We start from the raw sequence: 12,175 nt of genomic DNA on the forward strand, positions 1-12,175 counted from the left end.
TTTTAAAGCATGTTAGTAACATAGAAAAAGGGCAAAATAAGTTTACGAGAAAAAAAGCAGACTACCGGAAATGCCTCCACAGTGGTACCAGCACTGAATATAGCTCACACCCTGAATACAGCGTCTCTAAGCGTCTCTGCCCTGTCCTCTGACCGCCCCACCGCTAACACCTCGTCTCCTCACACAGTACATGATTTGGACAGACATCGAATGGCTCTTGAGGTAGATTGCCTAAAGCGCATCAGCTGACCCTCGTTAGCGGAAGTCCTTTCTTGTTCGTGGTTGGTATTGATTTGTGGTTTTGTTTTTACATTTTTTAAATCGTTTTTGACACAAGAAAACTCTTTGTTTTGTTTGCCCCAAATCCCTATGTCTGTAATTGACAGCGCACATGGGATCCGTCTCGTTCCCATACCTCCTTCGGTCATATTGATGGACTTTAGGATCACTTTACTGCAATGAAACAAAGCAAAGAAGATCCTGACACAGAAAGTGAGGAGAATGGATATATCTGTACCTTCCCAACTAAGCATGCACCTGCGCACAGCTTCCAATTAGCATTACCATCCTTTATCCTTCTTTATTGGTATTTTATTATCATTATTATTATTATTATTTAATGATTATTGTTGTTTTATAAGGATGACCACTGAGCAGGAGCACAACTAGACCCGTTCTCCTCTCCCACAGCCCTGAGTTTCACGATCACTGTGGGCTCGACTGCGTTCACTTACGCTTTGTATTCAAACCGCAGCGTCCCTCGATTGATCTGCTTAACCCGGATAAATAGCTGCAATTAGCCAGGTTTGAGTGTTTTTTTAATTAAACCTGCAATGGTGTGGAAAATGTAATTAAATTCAATATAAGGTGTTGTGTTTTTACCCCCAGAGCAATACATACACATATACATGTACATATGTGTGTGTGTGTGTCATACAAACCCAAACCACAGAGTACTATATTCAGATACCGAGATGTCTTGGCTCTGAGCTCTTCATATTTATAGATCTGGTCAGATGTGTGTTCATTTGTTTATATATGTGTATGCTTTATATATATATTTATATACATATATAAATGTACATATGTGTGTGTGTCATAAAAACCCAAACTACAGAGTGTAAGTACTATATTAAGATACCGAGATGTCTTTATAACACTTGTGTTTGTTTATTTCTTCCTGAAAGATATCAAGTCATGAACCGAACAGACTCTCCCGATTCCCACAGAACACAATTAAACCCAGCAGCTCCAAGTGCAGCCGGAGAGATAAAGCGTGTACATTGAGCTGCGTCGGTGCCGAAGACTGAGAGGTTAGGGAAAAGGTGGCATTAATTGCAGCAAAGATAAAATTAAGGACACTGTTAGTTACTTGTAAGATGCAATTAAAAGCTAAGCAGTAACTGTATCAGTTTGCCTGTACAGAGGAGAACACACGTTGCAGTTAATTAACACGGCTTGTGCTGCTGGCGAAACATAAAGCAGCACTGTATTTACAACATGGACATCAAAGTTAAGTTTATAAATAATACAACTGCTTAAATACAAGTCATGAGGTGACAAAGCTTTCCCTTCCCACTAGCTGTTAACTGAGCTCGGCTTGTTAGAATCAAGAAATGCTTTGACAGCTATTGCTGGCTATGAGTCGGGAATTAAATTAATTTCTAAGTGCTGTCAGCTCGAAATGTCTCATTATTTGCTCATCTGACTGACATTACTCTCGCAGCTGCACAGCGGCTTCTCTGCACCGCCTGGAGAAATGTTACGGCGAGAGCAGACCAGGAACGCCGACGCCGTGGCGCAGCCCCTTTCATCCGGAGACAGTTACCACCGGGAGGGGAATTCAGTGTATGCGGACGCGTAGAAAGAGCAAAGAGGGGAAATTCCATCCCTTTCATTTCCTGCTCCTGAAAGGTGTAGATATGCCCCTGCTCAGATGCAGTACAATCAATTATGCCTTTTCTTTATTTGCTAATTTACTGACATTTTAAAAAAATATCTGTACAATCTATATTTTAATATCGTTTAAGTATAAATGTATATAATTTAGTTCTGTGCTATCGTTTCTTGCACGGTTACCTGACGGAGATTCCTTGTTACTTTGACATCATGCCAATCATTGTCATTAAATTTCCCGTTCACCGGCTCCACCAGAGCTTCAAAAGCGCCCGACCCCAAATTAATGACAAGCGACACCGCTCCGTTTTTCAGAGCCAGGTTGACGTAGTCCGCCGATTTTCCCGTGTGCAGCATCAGTCCGTTCCTCTGCAGGGTTTTGAACGACAGAGTGATTTCGTCGCTGCTGCTTTGAATCGGGTTCAGGGATAAGTCGTAGCAGAAGTATTCGGAGCCCTTGAAGGTCGCCACGTATTCTTCCTTTCCTGTGGAGGACAAGAAACAGAGGGAAACGCGTTCAGTGATGGGAGTGGTCTTTCTGTTCAGCTCAGGAGGAGGAGGGAGAAGAGAAAGGATAATAATTTGAAAAGACAGTGTATCTCATGCGTGTCAAGTCTCATGCGTTCGTCCAGAGAGTTTGGATTAAAGGATACAGGTGTCGGATGTATCGATGCCACCGAGATGCTCACAGCACCTTTAAGAGCACTGATGGGGAACCTGGAAGGAAGATTTATGGACGGATTTGGGTGGAGGAGTCCACGATCGCATGGGCTGATCGTTCACCATGACTCCGGTGAGCGGTGGGTTCCAGCGAGAGGAGAGAGGGATGGGGACCCCGCTGCCATGGGGGTGCCAAACCTGAGTCAATCAGGAGAACAAATAAAGAGCAATACTTTACCTGTTAAACCTCCGGGGAGTAGTACAGGATTTGGACTGATATGACATGCACGTCGGACATGATTATGAATATTATTTTCCTTCTTGAAGGTCAGAGTTAATTCATCCACAGAAATAAATTAATACAAATCATTCAGGACAGAATACAATAGAATCGCAGGTCTTCACAATCCACAGAAGAAACAAATTACACTCGATACACAGAGAGCCGAGTTTGTCAAGCGGCATTATCCTGCCTAAATGTCACAGATGATATAATACAAGGATATACTGCGAAAGCTCCGCATTTCCCATTTAGCGATGCTTTATTTATAATTCAATACGATTACATTCGCGGCTCTTTGTGCACAGGGGAAGAATGGGTCGTTACCAGCTTTGAGAAGTGAACGTACTGAAAGTGAGCGGTTTACAGCACATGCTCTGAGAAACGCCAATGCCAATTGAAAAAAAAAATGTAATACATGTTCCTGTAATTACCAATCTGAAATAAGGTACCAATTCATTAACGAACGATGAAAGAGCAGTGAACGTGTCATTTCAGAATAATGCGAATTCTCTCAAATGACATCCGCACAACGCGCCGAGCCTCAGCAGGCAGTCGACAAATAATCAAGCCAGCGCAGACCTTGAGGTCAGGGGGAGGCTATTTATAAGCAAATGTCAAGGTTCTCTGTAATGATGACCATAAATAAAGCTCAGTTTTACCTTGTGCTTTAATTATTAAATCAGGCCCAGCGATCCATACATTGTGTGCGTCGAGTCTGCATGCGCTCTGGCTCTCACACAGAGACGCGCTCCTCTATTTGTGCCGCCGATGCCAATTACACCGAGTCAAGAACATCAACCTCCCTTTGAACGACACACAAACAGCGAGGCTGTTAACCTTCATTTCTCTCCTGCGACGGTTAAATTACCACACAGAATCGAAACGGTGTGAAGAAAGCGCGCCTCTAACGGTGCGGCTGACTGTACTTTTCACTGCGGCGAGTGTTGGGAGTGGGGCGCAGCCTCTGACCTCCTCCGGCGCCCGGGCACGGCAGTGTCGGTGAGCCGAGCTGTGATTTCCAGGCCGACACGTTACCGCATGTCAATAAACACATATTAACTCCCTCTCGAGCAGACAGAGGAGGGCAGCAGGAGGGGATGGTGCTGAATGGCTGCAGTGAATGCGTGCTCTTCTCATAAAGCAGCGACTTTAACTGACCCCTCGCCGCTTCACATTTGCAAAGATTTTAAACGGCCTTAAAGCAGCGCCGCTGGTCCTGCCTGGCCTTCCTCATGCGCTTGAGTCTGAAACACTCTCAGCTAATGGCCGTTTCCTCGTGGATGGAAACAAAAGACCTTGAATCAGCAAAGCAGCTGCTGTTTTACAGGAACAGGGGGCCCCTGCCGTCGCCCGAGCGATCAGGGCCGGCAAACATACTTAATATACGTCCCGGCAGATATCCTATCTGTGCCATAACTGCAGGCAATCTGGGCATCTGTATTCTGCCGCTCGCTTCCTGCGATCGATACGACCGAGATGGAGAGCTCTGGAGGAGTGTGGCCATGGATCTGGACTCGCCTGGTGTCGAGCGCAGCGTCAGGCTTCAGGAGACGCAGGGGCTGCCGGTGCTGACCGCGGCATGGACACACTGCCACGGAGATCCCGGGGAAGCGCCGTTGTCCTCCAGCCCAGGCCCTGTCTCGGCTCGGGCTGGGAGGCAATTAATGGGTTCCGGTTTCTAGCCCCGCCACGGATCAATTACCCAGCTGTGCTGCCAGACACCAGAGATTTCAAGGCTTCCCTATCATTTCCGAAAACCTCAGTCAAGTTTACGGGACAGGCAAAAATAACTGTAAACAGGTATATATATATATCTGTATCTATGTATCTCTCTCTATATATATAGTAAGGAAAGATATTTCTCTTTCTTTCCCTCTAGGAACACTTAATTTTATTTATTTAAGGCTCATACAGTTTTTGAATCCCACAAGAAAACGTAAAAGCCTGCCATTTGTAAGCAATGCCTCTCTCTCTCTCTCCCCTCCTCCCTTCTTCAGATACACTCAACCCGACATTTCTCTCTCACAGCACTGTGGAGTTATTCGTTCTCTGTGTGAATCAGCTGATGTGTGTTGGAGTGAAACGTCGCCACGACGTTCACAATCATCCTCCTCAACACAGGAGTGTGAACACGGAGCCACAACCCTCTCAGTCAGACCTTTTCCCTCACGATAAATAAAAGATATACACAAAATGCCTTACTCTGTACTAACACAGTAGTTAATCACAAATGTGATCGGGATGGAACACGATACAAATGAGATCTACCGCAGTGTGTTGATGGAAACACAGTTAGTGAACAACTTCCAGGCTAAGGCTTTGCGTCACCTTTTCCCAATTCCTTATTTTCTCCGCACTGATAAAATCCGTTGTCATATCGATTAATGCTGATTGCTGTTTAATGACACCTATGATTAAAGGTGGCACTTGGTATTCTAGTTGTTCACGGCTCAGCTGAACGGGCACTCGGGGTTCAAGAGACACGTATTGATTGGACAGAAGTTGTAAAATTACTCGCTATTCAAATCCAATTAAGAATACAAAGCATATTAAGTGCAAGACAGTGCCATACAGCTGGCAGAGTGCAACCATTTGCGTTTTAATAGGTTTTTTGGGGGAAACAAAAAGTAAAAACTAAAATGAGGGCAACAGAGTATTTTACATGAGAAGATTTTAAGACACACAAGCGAGACACGCACCCTGCAGAGAGACGAAACGAGGCGATGGATGTTGCAGCAGGTTACCGGCTGGGGAAATATACCGCCCTGCTTAACCAGAGGAAAAAAAACAAACCAACAAAACAATAAACCAAAAAGCGAAATAAATCCGGCTCCATATGGGCAGCTCATTGTTGTGATTGTACTCATTTACAGGACAGTAATATGACATTGCTGGTCTCTGTGTACATTTTGAATTGGGCCCTGGGGATCAGTGGTGCATTGTCTACAAACTGGCACTAAATCGGCACGGTCAACAAAGCTGAATAAATGTCTTTATCATTCACCGCTATTGGGATAATAACATTTCCACTCAGCGTTTCCAACAGCAGCCAATCGGATTTCAGGGATTCTCAAGAAACTGAAATATTAAAAACACACAATGAAGTACAGTAGGACGTAAAACTGCCCGACGCCAACGGAGGGAGTAACAGTGACTTACAAAATCAGCCTTAATTATTAACGCAGACACGCTTTCATTCCCAGGCCCGCTTTTAATTCAGTCACGCACACACGGTTCTCACGGGAATGGATTCAAAGACAGAATAAGAGGCCTTTCAGAGATTTCATCAATTTTACCTGCAGTGGCCAACATCGAGTCAGGCTGAATGCTGAACTCACTGCCCCCGCAGACGAGGCTCCTTCCAGCACGACTGTGGCTCCTCGCCAAACCAGGAGGATTTCAATCTGAAAAGGGGGCTCAACAGACGATGTCACTGTGTGCGTGTGCCCTTTGTTCGCCACACAATTAACTCATGACGGACTGAGAGAGACGCCACACGAAGTGCAGGGATCTGCGAACAATGACTCGGAGGAGGTATAGAGCACATTTTCTACATGCATATTATACATCTAGAATATGAGCTTGGCTGTAAACTGCAACACAAATACGATACAATCTGCTTTGTTTGCAAGTGACTTCAGCCTGTGGAGAATTACTTCAGATGAATGTAAAGGAGCTATAAACAGCGGCAATCATCTTTCACTCCTGAATGCTGTGATGAGTTGAGGGTCTTATCGGTTACTGTACAGACATTTATAATGTTCTTATTGGTTGTGAAATTGTGACGTGCGATTTTACAACACAGGGCTGGTATAGTGGAAAATTAGCACTAAATGAGTATGTTTACCATTAGAAAAGTGTTTAACTACTACTACTATTAATCCTAACAAAATATATAAACAACAACAATAACAGCAGTGTTAAAACCCACAAAACTCCCGGAAAGGTAGTCTATTGATTTCCCAATATTTCTGCAAATCCATCGGTTTAAAAATGACAGAAACAGACCAGCCAAGCACCTTCTGTGATTTCCTTTTTATTGCAACCCCCCCCCCTCCCCAACCCCAGGAAGAGCCAGCAGTCTCTCCCCAGTTTAATAAGATTCCTTCTTCACAGATAAACTATTTTAGGAGCTGTCACTGATCCATCAACAGCAGGAAAAAGACACTTCATATGATTTAGTCTTGTCACTGTTGTCAAGGCGGACTTGTCAATTTCGTGTAGGCAGGAGAGGTCAGGGTGAGGTGTCCGCAGACGCAGGGACGGCTGGGGTCTAATCTGGGCGCTTTGGTGATGGGACGGACTGTGATTCGGAGGAGGATAATGGATCTCATTATGTTTCTGTTAATTAAGACGAGTCGATACTGCAAGGCTGTCCATACGGAATTAACCCTTGTGGTGCGCAGATCTGCAGAAATTAAAGTAATGGCACATGGATACACAAATCTCCTTCTGACTCCCATGGTGCGCCTTCGACACTACACTAGTTTAATTGGAAGTAAGTTTTCTTCAAAGATGGGGTCTTGGGCTTCCACATATCTCTCTGGTATGACTTTTAGGGCCACACTGAGTGTATTGGACCTGTCCTAGTTTGTCTTAAATCTGTGGAAGTTCTCCGTGGCCACCTTCTGTAACGGACACTTTACCAAATAAGACGTGTTTGTTTGATTGATTATATTCTCACCTAATTTCCATACAATGCTTTAGAATTCGAATACACTGTTTTGTTGCACCACTCAGAAACAAAATGCTATTTAATGTACACTCACCTAAAGGATTATTAGGAACACCTGTTCAATTTCTCATTAATGCAATTATCTAACCTACCAATCACATGGCAGTTGCTTCAATGCATTTAGGGGTGTGGTCCTGGTCAAGACAATCTCCTGAACTCCAAACTGAATGTCTGAATGGGAAAGAAAGGTGATTTAAGCAGTTTTGAGCGTGGCATGGTTGTTGGTGCCAGACGGGCCGGTCTGAGTATTTCACAATCTGCTCAGTTACTGGGATTTTCACGCACAACCATTTCTAGGGTTTACAAAGAATGGTGTGAAAAGGGAAAAACATCCAGTATGCGGCAGTCCTGTGGGCGAAAATGCCTTGTTGATGCTAGAGGTCAGAGGGGAATGGGCCGACTGATTCAAGCTGATAGAAGAGCAACTTTGACTGAAATAACCACTCGTTACAACCGAGGTATGCAGCAAAGCATTTGTGAAGCCACAACACGTACAACCTTGAGGCGGATGGGCTACAACAGCAGAAGCCCCCACCGGGTACCACTCATCTCCACTACAAATAGGAGAAAGAGGCTACAATTTGCACAAGCTCACCAAAATTGGACAGTTGAAGACTGGAAAAATGTTGCCTGTTCTGATGAGTCTCGATTTCTGTTGAGACATTCAGATGGTAGCGTCAGAATTTGGCGTAAACAGAATGAGAACATGGATCCATCATGCCTTGTTTCCACTGTGCAGGCTGGTGGTGGTGGTGTAATGGTGTGGGGGATGTTTTCTTGGCACACTTTAGGCCCCTTAGTGCCAATTGGGCATCGTTTAAATGCCACGGCCTACCTGAGCATTGTTTCTGACCATGTCCATCCCTTTATGACCACCATGTACCCATCCTCTGATGGCTACTTCCAGCAGGATAATGCACCATGTCACAAAGGTCGAATCATTTCAAATTGGTTTCTTGAACATGACAATGAGTTCACTGTACTAAACTGGCCCCCACAGTCACCAGATCTCAACCCAATAGAGCATGTTTGGGATGTGGTGGAACGGGAGCTTTGTGCCCTGGATGTGCATCCCACAAATCTCCATCAACTGCAAGATGCTATCCTATCAATATGGGCCAACATTTCTAAAGAATGCTTTCAGCACCTTGTTGAATCAATGCCACGTAGAATTAAGGCGAAAGGGGGTCAAACACAGTATTAGTATGGTGTTCCTAATAATCCTTTAGGTTAGTGTATTTCTAATATATAAATATATAATGGAACTATATACTGGATATACACTGTGACACTAACAAGAGCTGACTGATATACATAGTCAAGTAAGTTTGTTTCATGAGTAAAATGTATGCAAAGCAAACCACTCCTCAATATGCAGCTAATCTCAGATGTGTAATCAAATACTCTTCTACACAATCTTCAAACACACTGTGATGAGGTCAGGGGAATCTAGCAAAGGTCACATGCAGATTTTAATGCTGTTTTTCTTGGAGATTCACCCCCGTAAACAGGGTCAATATGGAAGAGTCTGCCCAGATGCTCCTCAAACACAGCTTCTTTCTGGATATTTGCATCTAACAGAGAGGATATGGAATCAGTCATCATCCAAACTTCTTGGGTATTGTTTCAGTTTAAAGGATAAAAACCTCTAGATGACACTTAACACACAACGTGTCTGTGAGGAAGAATTTAACTCACAGTGTCTGACAGTGTCTGAGGGGGTGGTAATAAACATGTTATAACACAGATGCCACCTCCCTGTATTAACAAACCTCTGGACACTGTGATGAAGTGACACTCCTCTAGGGAAAACAATCTGCACAACGCTCAACTCCCTGTTTAATAACAGCCACACAACCAAGTGGACAGGCTTTTACAAACTCCATAAGTACATTTCTTTCAGGGACGGTCATTGAAATAATCAGCAGAAATGTTTGCTTTTAATCTGCGAGTCCAAGCGACGTCATCAGCGAATTCCTGCGGCTTTCGATTCAGCGGAGCCGGGCTTTAAGATGGCGAAGCACCGCAGCGCTAATGAGACACACAGCCTCCGACATGGCGAGTTAACAAACCAGACAGACACACTGTGGCAAGACCGGCCCTTTGTAGAGGACAGGAGACGTATTTAAAACACGGCTACAGGATGTGCGTCTCTCACAAGGTCCCTTTGATCGAGGCCCACTGTAATGAGACGAGTGCGGCCGGAGTGAAGGTCTCCCAGCGCAGGAGCGCGGTAATTAGGGATATATGTCAATGACACCATGAGTCCTGCAGGGAAACACACACACAGAGGGACTCCTCCTGGGAACACTCACCTCTGTATGGGCCATCACACACACACGCACACACGCTCTCTGACACCATGAGTCCTGCAGGGAAACACACACACAGAGAGGGGCTCCTCCTGGGAACACTCACCTCTGTATGGGCCGTCACACACACACACTGACATACACACACACACACACACACGCACATACACTCAATCAGTGACACACACCTACACACACTGACACACACACACACACACGCAAACACTCACATGCAGACACATACACACACAATCACTCACAGACACAGCACACACACACACACACACCCTATCACGCACAAGCACGGCACACACACACACACACACACACACACACTGACAGAAGCACACACACACACACACACACACACACGCACTGACACACACTCAATCAGTGACACACACCTATACACACTGACACACACAGACTCACACACAAGCTCTCTGATCCAAACACACAAACACACTCAATCAATGAGAAAATATGTGAGAAAGCTCCGACGCAGTCCAACACAACGCACTGAGGTGTGCCGCATTCAAAACCCTGCACAAGCGCAGTCACCGCGCTTCGATGCACCCAGACACGGGGGGGTGGCAGCTGCGCGGCACAAAAGGCCGAGTGACCCGGTGCCGGCGCGCACAGGGCTGTCAGCTCAATCCAGCGACGCGGCGCTGTCAGGAGAGACTGTGCTGCGGGGTCAAGGGTGAGGGAAAGCTGCAGGTTTAATGTTCACTTCTGCAGATGGCTGTGTCCCACTTAACGCAGCACGGAATGAACCGCACAACATTCGCGGATGTCCAATCTGTTCTCCTGCACCTACGGGGATCAGACTGACAGTGTAGTCTCTTCCTGAAAGCTGATATCTTGCCCACAGGTAACGTATTCGTTATTTTCATATTAAAACATCCACCGAGGAATTCCTCCTTTGTTGTTGTTCCTTAAATTTGACACATATCTCTGTGACACGGATTCATGAATCGGCGGCTCTGATTGGTGTGTTTAAAAGCACAATAAAGTGAGAACAGAGACGGATGCTCTGTGTTTTCTGGACTCTGACACTCTGCGATTCTCCCAGCTGCCCAGAGACGAGGTAAACACCGGACGCCAGACAAAGCCAGACAACGCCAGGCCGCTAACGACGTCACGCCCGGCCCAGTTCGGCGCCGATGTCACACAGAACAATGATAAGTGTGCTAATAATTAGCGGAGGCAGACTGCAGCCGCCCAACCCCGGCCTCCTTAATAAGAGTCGTTACATAATTCTGCTGCTAAAACACTTCTTAAAATAAACCGCTATTTGTGACAGCCCTGCCGCCTTCGGGAACGCGGTGCGCCTGACAGCAGAAGACAGAGAAACAACACATTTTGTTCCGTTTAATTTCCTCTCTACTTCCTTTTTTTTCGATGGGGGGGGATAACGAACTACACTTCCCTTCGCTTGTCATCCTGCTTGAAGAAAATGAATGGAAAGTGTTTTCAATTTGACTTAATACGCACACAAGCTGCCTGGCGTCTGTTGTCGAGCGATGGCAAGCTTATTGAGCACAGACACACCTTTTCACAATGTTACGTGTGTCCTGCAGCCACCTAAACACAATGCACATGGGGTCAATAAAAAGTTTGTTATTGTTATTACCAATATCAATAATTGAATGTACTAATGTAATTTAAAGACAAGGCGAACCCTATGGACATTTAAATGCAGATGACTTTTGATTCAATTTAGGCACCTCAAAAAATACAGGAATGGCAGTTGTGCGGAGTGATGCATGCTGGTCCTGATCGTCAGCGCCAGCTGTTTGTGTTACAAGCTGGTTGCAATTGTGTGTCCGTCGTGTGTGAGAAAACCAAAAGACTGGACTGCGATTCTCACTAGAGCTGAGGGGAATGTTAGCAAACTGTCACAGATTACAGATAAGAAATGTCACATATATATTCAGAAAATGTACACTAAATATATATATATATATATATATATATATATATATATATATATATATATTATCTGTGGCTAGACATTTCACAGCAGCCTCAGTATCTCTTTTCTTCTCTTCACTTCTCTTGCTTGCGTCTCTCTCAACCCGCCAGCCTGACACCACAGCCAGGGTTTAGGATTCGTGTTCATCTTCAGACTCGAGCGTCACCTTGCGAAGACTAACACCTCGGCAGCTCCTTGCCTTTCATCCAGCCCAGCTAGGCGGTCTGGCCTGTCACTCCGACAGGCCTGTGCAGTGCTGGCCTACTTACCGGCCAGGAGGACAGCGGGCTATATTTACTTCTCTCTCAAAG

General features: G+C 45.2%; 1 protein-coding gene across 10 annotated transcripts in view; it reads right to left on the reverse strand.

Moving 5' to 3' along the window:
• The window catches only part of nrxn1a (neurexin 1a), a 302,723-nt gene that overhangs the window by 202,741 nt on the left and 87,807 nt on the right, over positions 1-12,175 (reverse strand). For all 10 annotated transcript variants that reach the window (XM_066696630.1, XM_066696622.1, XM_066696619.1 and 7 more), the window contains one exon: positions 2,080-2,381. In XM_066696630.1, coding sequence (XP_066552727.1) covers positions 2,080-2,381 — 302 coding nt within the window. The remainder of the gene's footprint in view (positions 1-2,079; positions 2,382-12,175) is intronic.

The sequence above is a fragment of the Amia ocellicauda genome, chromosome 23, assembly GCF_036373705.1.
Source record: "Amia ocellicauda isolate fAmiCal2 chromosome 23, fAmiCal2.hap1, whole genome shotgun sequence".
NCBI lineage: Eukaryota > Metazoa > Chordata > Actinopteri > Amiiformes > Amiidae > Amia > Amia ocellicauda.